This window comes from Manis javanica, chromosome 8 (assembly GCF_040802235.1).
Source record: "Manis javanica isolate MJ-LG chromosome 8, MJ_LKY, whole genome shotgun sequence".
Lineage (NCBI taxonomy): Eukaryota > Metazoa > Chordata > Mammalia > Pholidota > Manidae > Manis > Manis javanica.
The window spans coordinates 106,581,283-106,604,167 of record NC_133163.1 but is presented as its reverse complement, the minus strand read 5'-3'; the positions used below and the strand labels follow the sequence as shown (position 1 = coordinate 106,604,167).

At 36.0% G+C, this 22,885-nt stretch overlaps 1 protein-coding gene across 9 annotated transcripts in view; it reads right to left on the bottom strand.

Annotated features, from left to right (window-relative positions):
- Positions 1–22,885, bottom strand: part of TCF12 (transcription factor 12) — a 440,339-nt gene that overhangs the window by 249,048 nt on the left and 168,406 nt on the right. For 6 of the 9 annotated variants that reach the window (XM_037020957.2, XM_037020959.2, XM_037020962.2 and 3 more), the window contains one exon: positions 10,057–10,130. In XM_037020957.2, coding sequence (XP_036876852.2) covers positions 10,057–10,130 — 74 coding nt within the window. Of the gene's footprint in view, positions 1–3,609; positions 3,672–10,056; positions 10,131–22,885 lie in introns of all 9 variants that reach the window. The other 3 variants (XM_073211898.1, XM_073211899.1, XM_073211897.1) reach the window with 1 other exon arrangement.

The window sequence follows — 22,885 nt, the reverse complement described above, 5'->3', positions numbered from 1 at the left end:
TCTTCAACAGTTGGTGTTGGCAAAACTGGACAGCTACATGTAAGAGAATGAAACTGAATCACTGTCTAACCCCATACACAAAAGTAAATTCAAAATGGATCAAAGACCTGAATGTAAGTCATGAAACCATAAAACTCTTAGAAAAAAACAAAGGCAAAAATCTCTTGGACATAAACATGATTGACTTCTTCATGAACATATCTCCCGGGCAAGGGAAACAAAAACAAAAATGAACAAGTGGGACTATATCAAGTTGAAAAGCTTCTGTACAGCAAAGGACACCATCAATAGAACAAAAAGGTACCCTACAGTATGGGAGAATATATTTATAAATGACAGATCTGATAAAGGGTTGACATTCAAAATATATAAAGAGCTCCAGCACCTCAACAAATTGAAAGCAAATAATCCAATTAAGAAATGGGCAGAGTAGCTGAACAGACAGTTCTCTGAAGAAGAAATTCAGATGGCCAAAGACACATGAGAAGATGCTCCACATCGCTTGTTATCAGAGAAATGCAAATTAAAACCACAATGAGATATCACCTCACACCAGTAAGGATGGCTACCATCCAAAAGGCAAACAACAACAAATGTTGGCGAGGTTGTTGAGAAAGGGGAACCCTCCTACACTGTTGTTGGGAATGTAAATTAGTCCAACCATTGTGGAAAGCAATATGAAGGTTCCTCAAAAAGCTCAAAATAGAAATACCATTTGACCCAGGAATTCTACTTCTAGGAATTTACCCTAAAAATACAGCAGCCCAGTTTGAAAAAGACAGATGCACCCCTATGTTTATCGTGGCACTGTTTTCAATAGCCAAGATATGGAAGCAACCTAAGTGTCTATTAGTAGATGAATGGATAAAGAAGATATGGTACATATACACAGTGGAATATTATTCAGCCACAGGAAGAAAACAAATCCTACCATTTGCAACAACATGGATGGAGCTAGAGGGTATTATGCTCAGGGAAATAAGCCAGGCAGAGAAAGACAAGTACCAAATGATTTCACTCATATGTGGAGTATAAGAACAAAGAAAAACTGAAGGAACAAAACAGCAGCAGAATCACAGAACCCAAGAATGGACTAACAGTTACCAAACAGATAGGGACTGTGGAGGATGTGTGGGAAGGGAGGGATAAGGGTGCGGAAAAAGAAAGGGGGCATTACTATTAGCATGTATAATGTGTGGGAGGGGGGCATGGGGAGGGCTGTGCAACACAGAGAAGACAACGCTGATGGACAGTGACTGTAATGGGATTTGTGTGGCGACTTGGTGAAGGGGGGAGCCTAGTAAACATAATGTTCTTTATGTAATTGTAGATTAATGATACCAAAATTTAAAAAAAAAGAAATATGGATCTATACAAAGAACTAAAGCATGCTGTCTGATCACAATGGAATTCATTAATTTAATAAATTAAAATTCATTTTATTTACTAATTAAAAATATTCTTTACTTAATAAAAATACTTGAGAATCCCCAAATATTTCAAAATTAAACAATATCCTTCTACATAATCCATGCATCACAGAAGAAATCAATAGGAAAATTATAAAATATTTTCAAGTGAAGGAAATGAAAACACAATAGCAAAATTTGTGGGAAGCAGGTAACACCATGGTTAGAGGAAAATTTATAGTACCATAATGACTATTAGGAAAGATGAAAGGTCTCAAAGCAATTACCTCAACTTCTACCTTAAGAAACTAGGAAACAAAGTGCAAATTATCAGAGTAAAGGTAAATTTGGAAGTCAGAGATACTTTAAAGAAAACAAGAATAAAAACAAGAGAGAAAACCAGTGAAAGAAAAAACTAGTTATTTGAGAATATCAGTAAAATAAAATCAGTAAATACAGAGTATATGAAAACAAAAGTAGATCACAAAGGGGGAACTAACATTAATTGACTATGCTAAGCCTTTGACATAAAGCAGCTCATTTTAGATCTCTTAACTATTTTATGAAATAGATATCCTTTCAAACAAATTTGATGAACTGAAGTCTCCTCTTTAGAATCTATATGCTGTCAAAAGAATGTAGATTAGTAAGAATCTACAATGGTAAGCATCTAGGTTGCCTAGTTTCCCCCCCCCCAATAATGTTTAAATCCCAACATCTGTAATGCAATGAAGTTTCCCAATAGTTTCAATTTTGTAAATATAATTTACTTTTTCTGAGTTATAGAACCTCTTGGTGGTCATTTAAAAACTGTAAGAAGTTCCTCATCTTTCAGGACATACCCCAGGAATTCAAAACAGCTGCCTCTCCAAGGAACATCCAAGATTTGTAAAATTCCTAACATGGTTTTGTATCAGAATAGAGCTGTAACTTTTCATGAGACTGGATGTAAATAGACTACTAAATAAATTCCAGATACTGTGCCTAAATACTTTTATAAAACATCCTGTACTTAATTCTCACCCACTTCTTATGAGATAAATCCTTTTGCAGATGAGAAATATGAGAGCTCAGAAATTGTGTACCTTACCTTTTCCAAGGTCAAATATAGTGGCGAAATCAGGAAGTAGGCTTATCTGATTGATTCGTTCCATGAATTACATTTTGTTAAGATTAAAATGTCAATATTTCTTATAAGAAATAACAGAAACATCATCTGCCAATTTTTCTAGAGTAGCTGTCTTTGGAGTCTTGGACAAGCTAAAATAACAGCTGCTTTGGGGTCTCATACTTTTGACAGGTGTGATATGGTACAGTCTTCGATGTTCGATATGTGGTTAGTTATCTACCTTCTCTGAGCCTCAATTTCCTAAATGCATTTTTTAAATGGCTTTTTGGTATTAAGCTTAAAATATGCAACACGTGAAAAGTTTCAAACTATGACAAATGCTAATTATGATCATTGTTAATAAAAATAAGCTATGTGGGCCTAAAAATGTATTCAGCCAGAATCCACCCCCCATTATATTTTCATGAATAAGAAATATTTAAATGTATAGAAAATGAAAAAAAATGCTGTCAGAATGTAAGAACTCAACAATTACAAAAAGGGACATAAGAGAGATTCAAAGAGTAATAAAGTTTTCACTTCCACTTGTAACTTTAAAGACTGAACAATGAGATTAAGCAAGAGAATTGTAAAGGTTGATCCTGATAAAAATTTCATAGGCATAGAAAGTTTAGTGCAACTCATAGTGAGGAGAGAAAATGACATAAAGGCTTTTTCCAAAAGATTATGTTAAAGCATTTCAACAGGGATTGTCCCTGAAGAATGGCTACACTGAAAAAAATAGAAGGTTTGACTGGTAAAATGGAAAAGTGAACAATTAGATAGCTATGTGATTCCTTTGATTTTAAATATCTATTGTCAAGAGATTTAAAGGAGCCTACATAATCTTAACCCAATTTTTTCTTATCCAAGAATCTTATTCAAGATTACGATTCACAAGCAGTTGCTGTTTTGAAATCAACCAAGAGTAACAAACAACATTTTTTCTCATATGTTTATTTAAACCTAACTTTGAAATACACCCTTTTCTTACCAATAGCTTTCTTTACATTCAGAACATTCAGAAGGAGCAGTTACATAACAAAACAGAGGTTAATGGGAACATAGATGCAATAGATAGAAAACACTTACTTTAATTCTCTGTCCCTCCTGTCTTGCTTTGCTATTTAACTGCTTCATCTCGTGTTTTGTACCTGAGATCAAGAGGCATAAAATACTATTTCAAAATTTGTGTGTCCTTTCTAATTACTGCATTTGAATTCCTACTAGCTACAAAACCTCTGCCATTTTTCACCAGCAAAGAGTAAACAATCTAGAGAAAGCATCTAGAATAAGTGATACTAAACTTTCTTACCCATAAAATACGAGTAAAAACGATTTTATTTTTTATTCACACAACTAGATTTTTCCATTTATAAGGGAAACTATTTACCAAAATCAAATGATCTGGTATTTATATATATAATACAACAACAGCTAACTTGTCATGGAGTTAATTGAGGTATCATGATTCTGTGGGGGAATGAGTCTATATGATTTTATATCTTCCTTAGTCACCAAGTATGCCCGTTTTTTTCCCCCTTTCCAACATCCCTCCTCTTTCCAGTACTTTGTGATCTTGATTCTGTCATCCTAATCTAAGTCTTATTTTATCACAAGTGGGCCTATGTATTTCCATCTTACCAGATCATCTTATTTTTCATCACTCTTTCACTTTTGACCCATCCTTCATATTACAATATACAGATCTTCTTAAGCCCTTTATGTCCTTCCCAGCATAAAAGTCTATTTCTAACCGGCTCTCTACTTTCTGCCCCCCTGCCCCACCCTGGCCCACCCTGCCCTATAAAAGGATAGACTATATTTCTTCTACAGAAGGGTTACTTGCTTTACTCACCTACAAGGCAAGCTGATTTACTATTTACTGAATTCTGTGATTTGGTGGGCCTCTGTGATTACGGTCTTAATACATTCCACATTACCAGAAACTTTTCCTTCTTTCAATCTATTCATATAAATACTGTCTATCTTCTAATATTGTACTGAAACACTTCCTTTTCTATTGTCTTTCCTATGTACCAACAGTAATCTCTCCCTTTTCTGTAATCCCATGGTAATCAATGAAATTAATTTAGTAATTAATTATTTGTTGCCTAATTACAGCTTTTCCATTTCTGCTTTAAAAGAGTTTTATAATTTAAGTCTTTAAGTAAATGTAACTTTACTTCTAACCATATTTCCTGAACTCTAAGATATACATGTATTCACTTTAGATATTTCAGAAACTGAGTGCACATCTCAGCATCTCAAAACTGGGGGACCACAGTAAGCACAATTTCCTCAAAAGCAGGCAGAGAACATTATCATACTTTTTTACAAAACTAGCTCCCATGCAATTGTGATCTACTGGGAGAAGAAAACAACAGGTTGTCTCTACCCCTAGACATTTCTAAGGCTTCTCCTGTCAAATGTAAATGAACTACACTCAGGCTCTCCCAAAATTCCAACCAGAATAACCTTTCTTGAGGTCAGAACGACCTCTGTCTTTTTTCTATAAATAGCACATGAGGGGAACTAATGCTCTATATTATCCCATCTCCAATTCACTATCCATCAAACTATCCAGTGGCTCTCAGTCAAGCTCTTCCACATGAATGAAAAGATCCTCAATATCTGCTAAGAATGGAAAAAGCACTAAGCAAAATTCAAGCTCCCTTTAGCATATCTGGAAGAAATGGTCCAGAAGTTGCTAGAGAAGTAACATTAAACTTATCCAGATAATTTATTAACTCATTTTAGTCCCCACTGAATCTGAAAATGTTTGCGCTAGTTAAATTATTTACTTTTGTTTTCCTTATCCCAAGTACCTGATCTGTACCATTCTGTGTGTCCTTAGAAGGTTAGAGAAACTCCTGAATCTTCAAACCCTCATATTTTCATTTTCTACCTGACTTGGTCTACCAGGCTTGCTGTCCATATGTACTCCTGACAACTGATCTGAGAAATGAATGCCGCTGGTCTGTTTTAAATAAACCAAAACCTCACATCCCTTCATTGTGACAGCTAGCAGAAGTCACAGAATGTATTAAAATGAAAGACCACAAAACATATCTACTATTTATTCCTTAACAAAAGTCCCTGAAATTATTCTGTGTTGAGTCATATATAGCAGCAAAACCAAGAATTTTAAAGCCAACTCATCACCGCATAACTGGTTTTCCCCTTCTCCACTAATAAGCCTATGTCCGGAACTTTAGTAAGGTAGCTATTGTTAGTAACTACCACCCACTTCTCAGTGAAAAAAGGAAAAGGGAAAAAAAAAAAAACTTCAAGGGAAAGAGAATGTGCCCAGAGTAAAACAGCTAGGAAGGAGGAATGTCAGAAATAGAACCCAGACAGCCTGATTTCAATGTTCAAGCTTCTAAATTCTATGCTATTTTGCCTCATAATACACTATATACTTGCCAGGCAAAATTTTTTTTTATCATATTGTCCTGTGTCCTCTTTTGGAATATTAATTGCAGACCCTCTTCTCTTTTCACCTTTCTCCCCTCTCTTTCTCCCATTCCCTCAGCATATGGCAGAAAATTCAAGACAGTTTTTTGAGATGGGGAATACTAAGGTAGAGGGGTTAAAATGTGCTAGCATAGAATTCAGAATATCTGAGTTCTAGGCCAGAGTCCGTCATTAACTAGGCAAACTGCCTAACCAAATTTCATGTGCATTTTATACCAAGAGTACACATCTCAACCTACCTAGCCAAATGTCAAACTCTCCAGTTTGACATTAGTTTGCTCACCTATGAAATAAAGGACTAGATTTAAAAAACTAACATACCTTCTAGTTCTGAAAATTCTATACTTCAAACTGGAAAGGGAAGGAATAGTAACATGGACATAATCATTTCTTTCTGCAAGCCATATTAAAAAAAAACCATGGTGGAAATTTAACAATTAGAATGTTGCTTCTTTCCCAAAAATAACTATAATAATAAATTATACAGAACCTGAAAAATGCTCGTGACTAAAAGGCCAACTCTTGGCAACTGGTGGTACCTATAAATATAATTTCTCTTAGTGGTTACCTACCAGTGAACTCATTTACCTTTTAAATTAAAGAATGAGAATTTCTGTATCTGAGGGAAGAGTATCAACATGAAGACTTTTCTCTCCTGTGGGCCCTGTAATAACCCCTAGCCCAGGGTGCAAACCCCAATGGTACTTTAGCATTTTGAATTTGGCCTAGGTTGGCAGAGCTTTAAGGGGCCAGGAAACCAAGATGACATGGCCACTTGGAATTTTCACAAACTAAAATTCATACACATTTCAGAAATAGAATCTGTACATCAGGAAATATAACCATCAAAATGCACGATGAAATATTAGTTATATGGAGATAATGACAATATTAAGAGTAATACTAGCTTTAATTTACTGTATCAATAAATGAAATTAAGCATGTCATAGTTATTATTACATTTCATCTCTAAACTCTGCAGAGGTATATATAAAATTATCATAATTTTAGAGATGAGAATTCTGAGGCACAAAGAGGCTAAGTAACTTGTCCAAGGTCACAGAGTATAACTCCCCAGAGGTTGGGATCTTAAATAAAATGCTACACTAGGTAACCAATCAGGACAATAATTTGTAAGCATAGAAGAAAGGCCTATCTTCATTAACACTGCTACCGTCTGCCTCAAGCTTCACCATCTTAAATCATCTTTGATTCTTTCTTCCCTCAATCCCCAAACACAATTAACCTAGTAAATCTAAGGATTCTTCCCCAATCTGATTATATTTGGCAAACACGTAGAGCATCCTTATGTCAAAAGCATTGTACTAGACAGACTAAAACATTTATTTCAAAGTTTGTAGAAGACTTATGCTTTCCCGAGAAACATACAACTGGAGGGGAAAGGAAATCAATTTTATTTATATCCTTTACAAATCTGAAAGAAGTATATTAAGCATGACTGAATCAGCACATAGCTCTTATTCATTACACTTAGAATGCAGCACCACTTGCAAATGTATTCATTCAAATTTGTTTAATTGTTACATACAGATGTAGTTATTGAATTTTGAAATACACAGGATAGAGGCCAACATTTACATAGCACTCACTACATACTAAACACTGATCTAAGCACTTTATATATATTATCTCATTTACTCCTCACAACAACCTTATGTAGTAGTTTTTTTCCCATTTCACAGATGAGTAAACTGTGATAAAATGAACTTAAGCAACTTGTCCAGAATCACACAAGTATTAAGTGGCAGAACTGGGATCATTCCTAAGCAGTCTGGCTCCAAAGTCTGTGCTCTTAATCACTGTCTTGTAAAGTGGAAAAAAATCTGAAACTAGAATAAATCATTAACACTGTAGTAAATAAGAAAAATCATGTTACTCTTGGGCCTTTATGCCTGGTATAATATCAAATATAGTAAACATTAATTTGTAAGAACAGATAAAAAAATAAGGGAGGGAAAGGACAAACTCATTAACTATATAACACATGCCCATGTCTAAACTATCTGAGATTTTATCTCCCCTTTGAATTGCTGGTTCTTTAACTTCAATCACCAGTTTCACATATTTCTGAAAACAGAAGTGCTATTCACACCACTCTGATGCTTCTATCTGTTCTGGGGTTTTTGTTCTGCACAGGTGGGCAGGAGGTCAACAGTGCAGAAACCAGGACTCTCACAAAGATAGGTCTGCCACCTTCCTATATAAATACATGCCACAAAGTCTGTTACTTTCCTCAGTGTCTCCAACATGTTCTGTGTCATCTCCACATTTCTTAAGAAGGCTGACTGTGCCTACCATTCTTCCATAACTACAATGAGGCACAGTGTTCACTTCCGTTGTCTGCCTAACAAACACTGTACTGAATGCTGTTATGACCAGAAGAAACTCAACCACCCACCTGTGCACCATGAGGTTACTTTCCTGGTGGATCTGTGAAAAACAGGGCAGACACACCAGATTGGAGCTCTACTGGAGTTACTTTTCCTACTTCTGAGAGAACTAGTATTAAAACTTAACACAACGGTGGGAAGTTTGTGGCCTCTTCACCATACAACTCTGGTGAAGCTCACTTATGTATCATGGTAACCAGAGCAGAATGGTATTTTCATTAGAATTAAAGTCAGGATACAGGCAAAAATTGAATATAGCAAAAATTCCCCTTGAAGAGCTATTAAATAAATACTAAATTCAACCTACATAATTTTGTGTAGCCAATCTTATTAAGTAAAATATATAGTAATCTACAGTATTAATAAAGTTAACATGCCAAATATGGTTATACAGTACTACAAAAGTATTCTTTCTCCCTTACAGTTTTGAGTGAGGACAGGAGGGAGGAGTACAGCAACTCAGATAGGTGAATTCATCTAAATGCACAGTATTATTCAAAGAACCAAAAACTTCTAAAGGCAGAAGGGAAGGTGGACATCAACCAGTTTAACTATCCCCAAGATTAATGGCAAGTTCATAGTAGAGTCAATAGTAAATTCAAGTCTTGTGATACCCAGAACTGTGCTCTGTACACTACAACCCGGGTTTCTTGGCACTCTCTACTTTTTTGATTCCACATGAATATCCCTGTCCTTCCCAAAATATTTAAAATAAAATGAACATGGGCTACAGCCAAATATAGCAAAATCACATTATCTTAGTAAGTAGTTTATTTGGCATTCTTCAATGCAAAACAGTATAACCCATATGAAGACTATGAAGTTTAATCACCTACTCAAGTTTTCCTTCCACTTAAGCCAATATGCTTCTAGAGTTAAGTCCCTATAAATTTTATGCTTTTCTATCTTCCCTCAGTTAATTCTGAGAGAGATAAATAGTTAACTATTCATTTAAAGTATGACCTTTTGAAAAAGGTATAGGTATCTCTTAACCTCACGAATTTAGTCTGAGTGCACAGATTCAATCTACCGTTTAATCTTCAGTCTCTCTGTCTCATTTTTTTAAAAGTTTTGGGTTTTTTTTGTTTGTTTATTGCTGGAAAAGTCACTAACCTGTTGCCCTCTTGGTGTGTAGAACATTAGCTTGGTCCTATTTTCTCTTAACTGTCAATAAGAAATGTCATCTGTTGTGTCTGTTTTGATATGCTTTCAAGAGACAGGGCTATAGAGTCCCTGATATAAACAGCTGATGACTACTGGAGCAAGAATGGGACAGGGGAGACTAGAAGCTAGTACTCTGAAAGCCAGTGCCATTTCTCAAAGTAAACAAATAATTCACGAAGAAAAATTGCTACATATGGGGAATACGTAATGAGGTATCCCAACTCTTTCTAAAGAGTATTGCAGGTAGTCCAGATGTAGAAATAACACTAAGAATATTTCCTTTACTGTAGAAGACAAAATAAATTCCCCAAGTATTACAGTAAATAGAATTAAATCTACTATGGCAGTACTGAGTATTCTACTACATTCCCATGAAAATAAGTTAATCCTCATTTCTCTTTAAAAATGGAGTTCATATATGAAAGAACTTACTTATTCAGCCAAATTATCTTTACAATTTTAGTCAAAGGCTGATGAACAAACTTACTCTAGATGAGTCATAAGAGGGGCTTGGTTGACCACTTGTTCCCCAAGATGTTGTACCTCCTCGTTCATCCATACCTAAGGAAAGAAGAAAGTGAAAGATATAAATCCCAAAGGATACTGTCATGGATTTTTTTGTGTCTGGCTGAGCAGAGAGTACAATTCAACGAGTGGTATTTGCATTTGAGGGGAACTGGCTGTTCAGAAACCTGCAGAAAATAAATAAGTTACTTCAGAGTAACTTTGCCACTACTCCATATAATGCCCTATATATACTGCAGAATTTCAGAAACAAAATATGTCTTTGGAGACTTTAGAATACGGGATAATCCCCATCCATTGCTACTGCTAAGAGTAGATGACCACCTTCTTCAATTTTTTATAGTTCACTACTGCCTATATGAAAAGACAAAGAATTCAGCTCTTATGCAAGAATAGAAAATGAAACAAGTCATACAACTCTTCAAGTTAATAAAACAGGTTTCTTTCAGAGCACTGATCAGATATTAACCAAAGACATCAAACTAAATCAAACTATATCAAACCAACATCATTATATCAAAACTAATCAAAATGATGTGACAATTCATCCTAGTAAAAATCCCCTCTGAAATCTGATTCCTAATGAGTAGATTCACTGTTACGAAAATTGCAAATGAAAACTCAAAGTGAGGGGATCAGTAACCATTAACAAAGCAAGTAATTGCCCTTCTTAATGTTCCTTCTGAAGCTTTGTCTCCATTATTTCACTTTCCAACCAGGCCCTAGAAAAAAAACTGAAAGAGTTGGGAGATGTATCCATCCAGCCACTTCTCCTTCTATTTTTAAGACCACTCTTTTTCACCCTTGATTCCTACCAGGGTACACTTTCCCAAAGCCTTCTGAGCTTCTTTCTATGAAGAAATACAAATAGTTGACTTCATTTTTTTCATTCTTACATAAGAAAACTCTAAATGTTACAAAGACAGAACTCTGCTAAGTTTAGAACTTTTCCTTCAAAGAAGTTCCTTGAACTCCTCTGTGATTTAAATAAGAATGTGTTCTGTAATAAGTTAATACCACAAATTCTCCAATAAGTAGCCATGATTCCCAAAGCTCTTTCACGGGGACAAAATTGTCAGCTGAAGGGATAGGTGACAAAATAGGAAAGGGGAGTCAGTTTCCGAAATAGGATTTACTAATTACTAATTTAGTTAGTAGGACCCTGATTTATTCTTTTTTACAAATCTGTACTTCCTATATCAAGTGATTAATGTACATTTTTAAAGTTTTAAAGCAATGTACAGAAAACATGGCTACCTACTACAGACAAGTGTATAATTTCAAGTGAGCCACAAGCTTTGAAAAGAGAGTATTTTGTTCACTCTTGGATAATTCTTATTAAAATTCTTGATTTAATAAAGATTCTACAAGTTTGAGAACTATCATGTAAAAACACACTTTATAATCTCCCTAGCATTACCAGTAACCTGTGGGTGATTTTCCAAGCATTTTCTTTGCAATCAACACTATGGAAGAGCAGATAGGATTCCTATAAGACCCAATCCAAGACAAATGCTGTATTAACCTACAAAATTCACTAATATAGAACTCCTTATGAAACTGCAAATAATTTTATGAAAAGTTTTCTTTTTTTTTAAAATCATACTTTCCATTTTCTAGCTATTTTTCTATGTTAGTTAAGATTTTTTAAAATATTATAAGCCCAGGTAAAATGCAAACATAAATGGCTACTGAGAGCAGGGTCTCAAGTATTTATATACCCATTGTTCACAGCAGCATTATTTACAATAGCCAAACGGTGGAAGCAAATCAATTGTCCATCAACAGATAAATGAATGGATAAATAAAATGTGGTATATTCATACAATGGAATATTATTCAGCATTAAAAAAGGAAATTCTTACACATGCTACAACATGGATGAACTTGAGGACATTATGTTAAGAGAAATAAGCCAGTCACAAAAGTACAAATACTTTATGATTCCACTTACATATGGTACCCAGAGTAGTCAAATTCATAGAGACAGAAAGTAGAATAGTGGGACAGGGGGGAAGATGAAAATCATACTGTCTTTGAATATTTAGAACATATAATGGGGACTTATTTTGATGATCTATCCTAATGAAAATAATAAGACCATAATTTATCTACTTTATGACTCTGAATTGTCTTATAACAAATGATTACTAAATATGAGGCCTATGTGTTATTTTTTAAATACTTCTATAAAAGTGAATATAGAAAAGATGGGTGCCTGCTACAGAAAACATCTCAGACAAAATTTAAAAGAGATATATGAAATTCTGTGAAAACACATACTCAATTTTTATCAAGTGACACTAATTACTTCTACAGCATGATGGAAAAGCAAATATTAATTAAATAAAATGGTAATAAATTAATATGCCAGCTAAAGAGCACTACATACCAATGATATTGGACATATAGCAGGAGATTCAGAGGATGCTAGAGAATAACAAAGATCTAGGCTAAGTTTTCATCTCAGAGCTCTATACTTTCATTTTTAACATATCCAGACTCTGAGTAGAAGGTCGTGGCTGGCACTGACAAAGGCACAAGTCATCTCTTAGCATCAGTGACTCCTTTCTGCTGAAGACAATGGCTGTACAAACACAGAAAAATAACAGCAATAATAAACTTTCCCCAGCTTCAGCCATAAGACCAAGGAAAGCAGAAAAAAAGAAACTACACACAGAAAATAAACAATCTAGAAATTATGCAAATTGATCAAAACCTGAAAATGTATTTTATCAACAAGAAAATACATCATAGTTGCAATACAGTGATTGGGGGGAAAACATTTATATTGAGATATGACTGAACCATCATTTCCATGTATTTTCCTTCCTTTCATTTCTAGTCTATGCACACCAACTCAACATTAAAGGTTAGTTCCTCAACTGACAGACTGATACGGTAGTTTTAAGTGAAATTTTAGTGATAATTAAGTGGTATAAACACTATGAGTCTCCCTTAACTATCTATTCAACAAGATGAAAAGGATTAATCAATTCAATAATACAGAGGTTTAAATGATCCTTTTCTTTTTAAATCTTTTATATACAGAAACTCTTAACTGCTTTTCTGAATGGAACCAGTAAAATAAAATTCAATATATAGTCTGATGCCATGTGCCCCAATTTAAAAAGCATCCTATTTTTATTTAATATTCTCCAGTAAGGAACAAACATTAAATTTTAGGCCTTATATCTAAAAACAATGGTTTGTGCCATAGCCTTTGGTAACAATGAAATCAAGCCTTTTATTTTGGCAAGTAAAATGTTCTTTGAAAATATCAAATCCCAACACTGTTATAAATAAGGGAAAGGTTAATATACTTTGCAGGATTGCCATCTGCTATAAGGTGATCCAATAAATGATTTGATGAAAGAAATCTGACTGGCAATAGATATGTCAGAAAACCAAAGCTATGTATGTGTCTCTTCAATTTTTTTTATTCAGTTTTACTTGTGGAGTAATGACATTCCTTTAGACGAGACTCAAAGGCTGCAGTCATTGTAAAATAATATACATCTAAAAACCCACCATTTTTATTGTATTTTTAAGATTTTAAATACTCATGAAATAAATCTACAAATGCTTTTTTCCAAAAATTCACAGTGAAATAGGGTCAATTAGAACATAACAGCAAATCCTTTGTTGTTATGCTACACATTAATGGAAAACAAAATAGAAAAGTTATGGAAATATTAAAATTGTAAGGGGAATTTAAGAGAGAACAGGGTACTTCATATGAAGAATGTAACACTGTTTATAGAGGATTTTTACTTATAAAAAAATTGAGATTATGAACTGTCAAAACAGTTTAACTTTTTAAAGTATATAAGAAAATAAGATGGGCAAAAAATATAAGAAGGAATTGCCTCCTGAGTTATCTTTTCAAATTCAATCACAATTTCTGTATGGTATTGTTGAGGTCAAAGATATACAAAGTAGCAATATTCCAGTTCCAAAGTACACTAGAATAAGGTAGTAAACACAGGGCTAATTTCAAGAAAATGACAAATTTTGAAAATGACTTTCAAAACACCATTATTTTGCTATGTAATCATTATTAGCCACATCACTCTTTATAAATGCCTGCAATGATACAATTATACAGGACATTAGAGTGTTTTAATCAAAGAAGAGTAGAGGAACAAAAGCAAATGGCAGGTTTATATCTTTCAGAAAAACAGAAACTGCCTGACGGCAAGGGATTGAAAACAAATTCCTAGAGGGCCAGCGAGTATTTTGTACCACCTTGGGAATTGTCTAGTGACCTGGGATCTTGAGGGTTTGCTCTATCTGAAGAGACAAACCTTCAGCTGTCTCCAAACCTTCCCTAACTAGTTGTCAACTTTCTGAAAATAAGGAAACCCCTCCCACTGCACCTAAGAGGCAACTGCAATACAGATTTCCTCTGCTATCCAAAGCAGAGTGTTCCTATGAAACCTCTCCTAAGCTGAAATGGTATAAACTGAAGAAGCAATCACCATTTTGTAAAACAAAAATAAATCTGCATTTCTCTGGTTAGAGAAACCAAGTACTAACATAGGTGTTTCATTAAAACAAAGTGACAGTCTTTCAGATGGCATGGTTAAGTTGTACTCCTCTCCAATATAAATATAAAGCCCTGTACCTAAACATTGCCAGGTGTTTTCTTCCATAGATGCCCTAAAGACAATCAACTCTTGTTTTTCAAAAGGTTTAATTGCCTCTCTCAGGCTCTGGATAAGTCTCAGCAAAAAGGTATTCCTATTCAGTCTCTTAATAGTTCAATATAGTTCCAATACCTACCTATGACTCACTGTTTTAAACATGATCATTGTAGTCCAAGTAACCATAACCTCTGACCTCTATTATTACAATAGCTTCCTCAAGGGTCTCCTTTTTTCTTTTTTTTATGGAAGTATCATTGATATACAATCTTACATTGGTTTCAAATGTATACAACACAGTAGTGCAACAGTTACCCATATTATTAAATCTTCACCTCAACTAGTGCAGATACTATCTGTCAACATAGGAAGATGTTAAGATGTTACAGAATCATTGGCTATATTCTCCATGATGTACTACTATCCCCATGATCAACTAATATTATGAATTTTTGTGCCCTTTTATACCCCTCATTCTCCCCACCCAGAGCCAACCCCTCCCCCATGATAACCACCAATTACTTCTCAGTGTCTGAGTCTACTGCTATTTTGTTCATTTTGTTTTGCTTTGTTTTTATATTCCACAAATAAGTGAAATCATATGTATTTGTCTTTTCTCTGCCCAGCTTATTTCACTGAGCATAATATTCTCTAGATCCATCTATGTTGTTGCACATGGCAGGATTTTTTTATGGCTGAATAATATTCCATTGTATAAGTACCACCTCTTCTTAGTAATGGACCTGGACCCTCGGGTTGCATCCATATCTTGGCTATTGTAAATAAGTGTCAATAAACATAGCAGGGCATATATCTTTTCTAATCAGGAATTTTGTTTTCTTTCGGTAATTCCTAGAAGTGGAATTCCTGCATCGAATGCTATTTATTTCTCTTTTTAGCTTTTTGAGGAACCTCCATTCTGCTTTCCACAGTGGCTACACCAAGTGACATACCCCACAACAGTACAGGAGGGTTTCCATTTCCCACATCCTTGCCAATACTTTCTATTTCTTGTCTTTGGATAGTGTTCATTCTAACTGGTGTGAGGCGGTATCTCCTTGTGGTTTTGATATGCATTTCCCTAGTGATTAGTGATTTGGAGCATCTTTTCCTGTACCTGTTGGCCATCTGTATTTCTTCTTTGGAGATGTCTGTTCAGGTCCTCTGCCCATATTTTTAATTGGGTCATTTGTTTTTTTGGTGTTGAGGTGCATAAGTTCTTTGTTATACATTTTGGATGTTCACCCCTTATCAGATGAGTTGTTTATGAACATATTCTCCCACATTTTAAGTTGCCTTTTTGTCCTGATGATGGTGCCCTTTGCTTTTTAGTTTGATGTAGTCCCACTTGTCCATTTTTTATTTTGTTTCCCTTGACAGAGGAGATGTGTCCAAGAAAAAACTGCTTATGATATCGAAGAATTTCTCCATTGTATATTCATGGCTCTTTTACAGTATATTAATTGAATGGTCCTTTTTTCTTTCCCTTCCTACAGTCTGTATTCTCTACAGAACTAGAAAGAACTTTTAAAAATAAATCATGTCAGTTCTATGCTCAAAATCTATGAATGGCTTCCCATCTCATTCAGAATTATATACACTGGTCTGCAATATTTTACAGGTTTGACTACCTCTCTGATCTGATCTCCTACTACTCATTCTTTTCGATCACTCTATTTCAACAACATGGCCCCCTGCTTTTGTTCAATCACACCAAGCACGTTTCCTTCACAGGGCCTCTCCATTTGTTCTTTCCTCTTCATAAAATGCTTCACCCCAAGATATCTAAATTATCTTTTCCTTAATTTCCTTCAGTTCTCCATTCAAATGTCATCCATATATTATCTGCCTTTTCTCAATAAACTGAAAGATCCATAAAAACAAGGATATAGTCTGTTTAATTTAGTGTCAATCATTTGGTGCCTAGATAAGTGCCTAACACACAGTGAGTACTAATAAACATTTGTGTAAGTAATGAATGTGTAGAGAAGAACTAATGCAATCAGCTGGTTAAAAGTGGTGCTGAAACGGTTTCCCTATTTGTAAGCTTATTTCTCTTTGGATAATAATCAAAACCAATATTCTAAATAACTGATTGGTATTTTGAAATTTCCACTTTTAAGCAGACTATATATGACTATGAACTAGACAAGTAACTAGTTTTGCCCCAAAGACCAAAAATTATTAAAAACTTTTGGAGAAACCTAAATCCTCACTAGGCTTCATAGCTAAACCCACACAAACCTTAAGTACCATGATTCTGAAATGGTCTTATCACATTTCCTAAGAAAATCACTTTGTGTTCACTATAGTATAGTCTAAAGTACACTGCTATGAAAGGAATTTTAAGTCAACAATGTTTCCAAAAGTCTGGTGGACTCAGCATGATGCTGGGACATTTACATATGTGTTTTAAAACGTAATGATTCTCTTGGATTTTGTAACACTCTTCTTTCATATTTCTTCAGACAGTCACTTACTCTTAGCATTAATTTCTACCTGAGCAATATTTCAAGTAACTATCCCAATGGTTCTCTTCACATACTGGTTCACTTCAACCAGACTGCTTCAAGTCCTGTGCATTGCTTATTCTTTTATTATGTTCGCATTCAAGTCCACAGTTAAAATTGCCAGCACACTTATCTTACCATAAACAGAAGTTGGATCACATCCATTCACTCCTCAAATATGATCCTCTGCTGCTTTAGAAATAACATTTACACTCCTCTCAGTGTGGCATTTTCAAGGTGGCCTCAATCTACCTTTTCAGCTTCCACACTTACTATATCCCTCCAAAAACTCAATGCTCCAGGCCCATCAAGACATTAATCACTCCACAAATATGCCAGGACTATCACACATTCATATTCTATTCCTTTTGTTTCCTAGCCTTAAAACACCCACCCTCCTCTTCCCCCCACTTGCTGAATTCCTAATTTTGAATCAGCCTAAGATCAAATCTCACTTCTTCAGAAGTTAATTTGCACATATTTGTCTTGAACACTCATGGCTGCTTTTCTGTATAAACTACAAATAAAACTGTGTATTAGGGAGCATACTTTGTTCATCTCTGTGTTCTTCTGGCCCTAGCAGATGTGCAGCATTCTCTATTATAATGTTTACTTAACAGTTAAGAACATATATAGTAAGGACATTCACATAACAGTCTATCATTAAGAATTCACTACTAAAGATGGGTTAAACAGAAGAAATCCCAAAGTAGATAGTGATGTCTAGCAATCAAAATAGATATTAAAAAATCACTAATGTAATAATCATTTTTTAAAGGGAGTATTATTTTTAAAAGCAGATTGCAAAAATGGAGAAAATCTCAAAACTGGCCTCATGAACAAAGCTTCCAATAAGATGATGCAGTAGTGGGGATTAAAGATGGTGGCGTGAGAGGAGAGCTAGAGGCTTCCTCCTAAAACTGAATACTATTAGAAAATATAGTTAGCACAACTAATCCTGAAAGAGCAACAAAAAAGAGGATGGCGCCAGACTACATACACCTGGAAAAAAGAGGAGACCTCATGGAAAAGGGTAACATACCAAAGTTGTGACTCGGCGGGACCCAAGCCCTTCCCCCATCCCAGCTCAACGGTGGGAGGAAGAGCAACAGAGTGGGGAGGGAGTGGAAGGCCTGGGACTGCTGAATACCTAGCTCCAGAGATCTGCTCTGGGAACACAAACCTACATTTCATGGTGTTTTCATAATACTCGTATGACTACCGGGTTGGAAAGTTAATACAGGCAGAATTCCTGGAGAGAATAAGATTCCACTCACTTGTGGAAAGCAGGGATCCATATCCAGCTGCTCTGGGACAAAAACTTATACCTGTGTGCTTGACCCACTGGTTAAGGCAGTCAAGAAAGGCACAGTGGCAAGAAAGCAGGGAACAGCTCTTTCCTCCTCAAAGGCACCAATACCGCTACCCTGTGACCACTGACATTGCTTCAAGGGCTGAGCAGCTCTGGAGTAGAGGTTCTGGACACTAGAGGGCGCCATATACAAATATAAACCGCCAATAGAACGTGGTCCAGAGTAAAATTAATATAACTCTGGAGAAAGATTTAAATGACAAGGACCTTACGACTGTTCCTGAAAGGGAGTTCAAAATAAAAATCATCAACATGCTAATGGAGGTACGGAAAGATATCCAAGAACTCAGGAATAAATTCAGGTCGGAGATCCAATTGCTGAAGGGCATGATGGCGGGCACTAAAAGCAGGTTGGATACAGTGGAGGAGACGATAAATGAAATAGAAACTAGAGAACAGGAATACAAAGAAGCTGAGACACAGAGAGAAAAAAGGATCTCTAAGAATAAAAGAATATTTGGAGAACTGTGTGAGCAATCCAAACGGAACAATATTCACATTATAGGGATACCAGAAGAAGAAAAGAAAGAGAAAGGGATAGAAAGTGTCTTTGAGGAGGTAGCTGCTGAAAACTTCCCCAGTCTGGGGAAGGAGATACTCTCTCAGGCCACGGAGATCCACAGATCTCCCAACACAAGAGACCCAAGGAAGACAACACCAAGACATATAGTAATAAAACTAGCAAAGATCAAGGAAAAGGACAGACTATTAAAAGCAGCCAGAGAAGGAAATAAGATCACATAGAAAGGAAAGCCCATTAGGCTAACATCAGACTTCTCAGCAGAAACCTTACAGACCAGAAGGGAGTGGCATGACGTATGCAATGCCATGAAGCAGAATGGCCTGTACCAAGATTACTTTATCAGGCAAGATTATCACTTAAATTTGAAGGAGGGATTAAACAACCTCCAGATAACCAAAGGTTAGAGAATTTACCTCCCACAAACCATCTCTACAATGTATTTTGGAGGGACTGCTATAGAAGGAAGTGTTCCTAAGGTTTAATTGCTGTCACGAGAGGAAATAAACCACAGTAAAGAAAGTAGAACAGCTAATTACTAAGCAAATGCAAAATTAAATGAACTATCCCCAAAGTCAATCAAGGCATAGACAAAGAATACAGAATGATACCTAATATATAAAAAATGGAGGAGGAAGAAAAACGAGGAGAAAAAGAAGAGAACCTTTAGATTGTATTTGTAACAGCATATTAGGTGAGTTAAGTTAGACTCTTAGATAGTAAGGAAATTAACCTTCAACCTTTGTTAACTACAAATCTAAAGCCTGCAATGGCAATAAGAACATACTTACCGATAATCACCTTAATGTAAATGGACTAAATGCACCAACCAAAAGACACACAGTCACTAAATGGATAAAAAGAAAAGACCCATCTATATGCTGCCTGCAAGAGACACACTTTAAACCCAGAGACATAAACAGACTAAAAGTGAAGGGATGAAAAAAGATATTTCATGCAACTAACAGAGACTAAACAGCAGGAGTTGCAATACTACTATCAGACAAAATAGACTTCAAAACACAGAAAGTAACAAGAGACAAAGAACATTACATAATGATAAAGGGGTCAATCCAACAAGAAGATATAACCATTATAAATATCCATGCTCCCAACACAAGAGCACCCACATATGTGAAACAAATACTAACAGAATTAAAAGGGGAAATAGAATGCAATGCATTCATTCTAGGAGACTTCAACACTCCACTCACTCTGAAGGACAGATCAACCAGACAGAAAGTAAGTAAGGAGACAGAGTCACTGAACAACACAATAGAACAGACAGACCTAACAGACATCTACAGAACTCTACACCCAAAAGCAAAAAAATACACTTTCTTCTCAAGTGCACAAGGAACATTTTCAAGAATAGAACACACACTAGGACACAAAAGAGCATCAGTAAACTCAAAAATATTGAAATTGTACCAACCAGTTTCTCAGATCACAAAGCTATGAAACTAGAAATAAATTACACAAAGAAAATGAAAAATCCCTCAAAAACATGGAGGCTTCATAACATGCTCCTAAATAACCAATGGATCAATGACAAAATAAAAACAGAGATCAAGCAATATATGGAGACAAATGACAACAATAATTCAACACTGCAAAATCTGTGGTATGCAGTGAAGGCTGTGCTAAGAGGAAAGTATATACCAATACAGGCCTACCTCAAAAAAGAAGAACAATCCCATTGAAGATGTCTAAACTCACAATTAATGAAACTAGAAAAAGAACAAAAAATGAGGCCCAAAGTCAGTAAAAGGAGGGAGATAATAAAGATTAGAGAAGAAATAAATAAAAACAGACAAGAATAAAACAACAGAAAGGATCAATGAAAGCAAGAGCTGGTTCCTTGAGAAAATAAAGAAAATAGATAAACCCCTAGCCAGATTTATCAAGAAAAAAGAGTCTACACACATAAACAGAATCAGAAATGAGAAAGGAAAAATCACTATGGACACCACAGAAATACAAAGAATTATTAGAGAATACTATAAAAAATTATATGCTAACAAACTGGATAACCTAGAAGAAATGGACAACTTTCTAGAAAAATACAACCTTCCAAGGCTGACCAAGGAAGAAACAGAAAATCTGAACAAACCAATTACCAGCAACAAAATTGAACTGGTAATCAAAAACCAACTAAGAACAAAATTCCTGGACCAGATGGCTTCACCGCTGAATTTTATCAAACATTTAGTGAAGACCTAATACCCACTCTCCTTAAAGTTTTTTAAAAAATAGAAGAGGGAATACTTCCAAACTCATTCTATGAGGCCAGCATCACTCTACTACCAAAACCAGGCAGACACCACAAAAAGAGAAAATTACAGACCAATATCCCTGATGAACATAGAAGCAAAAATACTCAACAAAATATTTGCAAACCTAATTCAAAAATACATCAAAAAGATCACCCATCATGATCAAGTAGGATTTATTCCAGGGATGCAAGGATGGTACAACATTCGAAAATCCATCAACATCATCTACTACATAAACAAAAAGGACAAAAACCACATAATCATCTCCATAGATGCTGAAAAAGCATTCAACAAAATTCAACATCCAATCATGATAAAAACTCTCAGCAAAATGAGTATAGGGGCACAAGCCAGGATGGTGGCGTGAGTAGAGCAGTGGAAATCTCCTCCTAAAACCACAACTATCTATGAAAATATAACAAACACAACTCTTCCTAAAATAGAGACCAGAGGACACAGGACAAAATCCAGACCATATCCACACCTGCGAGAATGCAGCGCCTTGCGAACAGGGTAAGATACAAGCCCCGGCCCAGCGGAACCCAAGCACCCCTCCCCCCGGCCCATGGTGCGTGGAGAGGAGTCAACAGGGAGGGAGAGAAGGCCCAGGACTGCTGAACACCCAGCCCCAGGATTCCGGACCAGAGCGCAGACACAGTGCATGCGTGGGGTCTTGGATACTAGGGAAACAGGGCAGCAGGACTGGTGAACGGGTGCCTGATGCTGATTCCGGAGAACAAAGAAACAGGAGTGTTTTTCTTTTTTTTGGCGAGTGCTTTTTGGAAGCCTTAAAGGGACAGGGACCCCAATACTATGGAAACAGGGCAGCAAGACAGGGGAGGTGTGCCTGAGACCTGCGCCTGAGGATGAAGAAAATCGCGAGTTTTTCCCTCTTTTTTTTGGCGAGTGCTTTTTGGAAGCCTTAAAGGGACATGGACCTCAATACTAGGGAAACAGGGCAGCAAGACCGGTGAGCAGGTGCCTGAGAGCGGCACATGATGACAAAGACAATCGTGCGTTTTCCCCACTGTTTTTTTCTCTGTCGTTGTTGTTGTTGTTGTTTTGGTTTGGAGAGTGCTTTTTGGAAGTCTTAAAGGGGCAGGACAGGATACTTAGCCCAGAGGCAGGGAATCTGGGGATCTCTGGGAACTCTAACCAGAGTTAGAGCAACAGGGAGCACAGAGGCCCATTACGGAGATAAATAGCCTGCCGGCCGCTCCCGTTCCAACGGGGCTCCACGATTTTGGAGGAGCAGCCCCAGCCAGGCCACGCCCACAGCAACAGCGCAGATAAACTCCAAGCCAACCAGGCAAGTAGCTGAAGCCCGGCCTGTGCAGAGCTTCCAAGCATAAGCCACTAGAGGCCGCTATTCTCCCAGGAGAGGAAATCCACAAACAAACAAGAAGGAAATCTCTCCCAGCTGTCACTCGTACCAGCTTTGCAAACTATCTCTATCACCATGAAAAG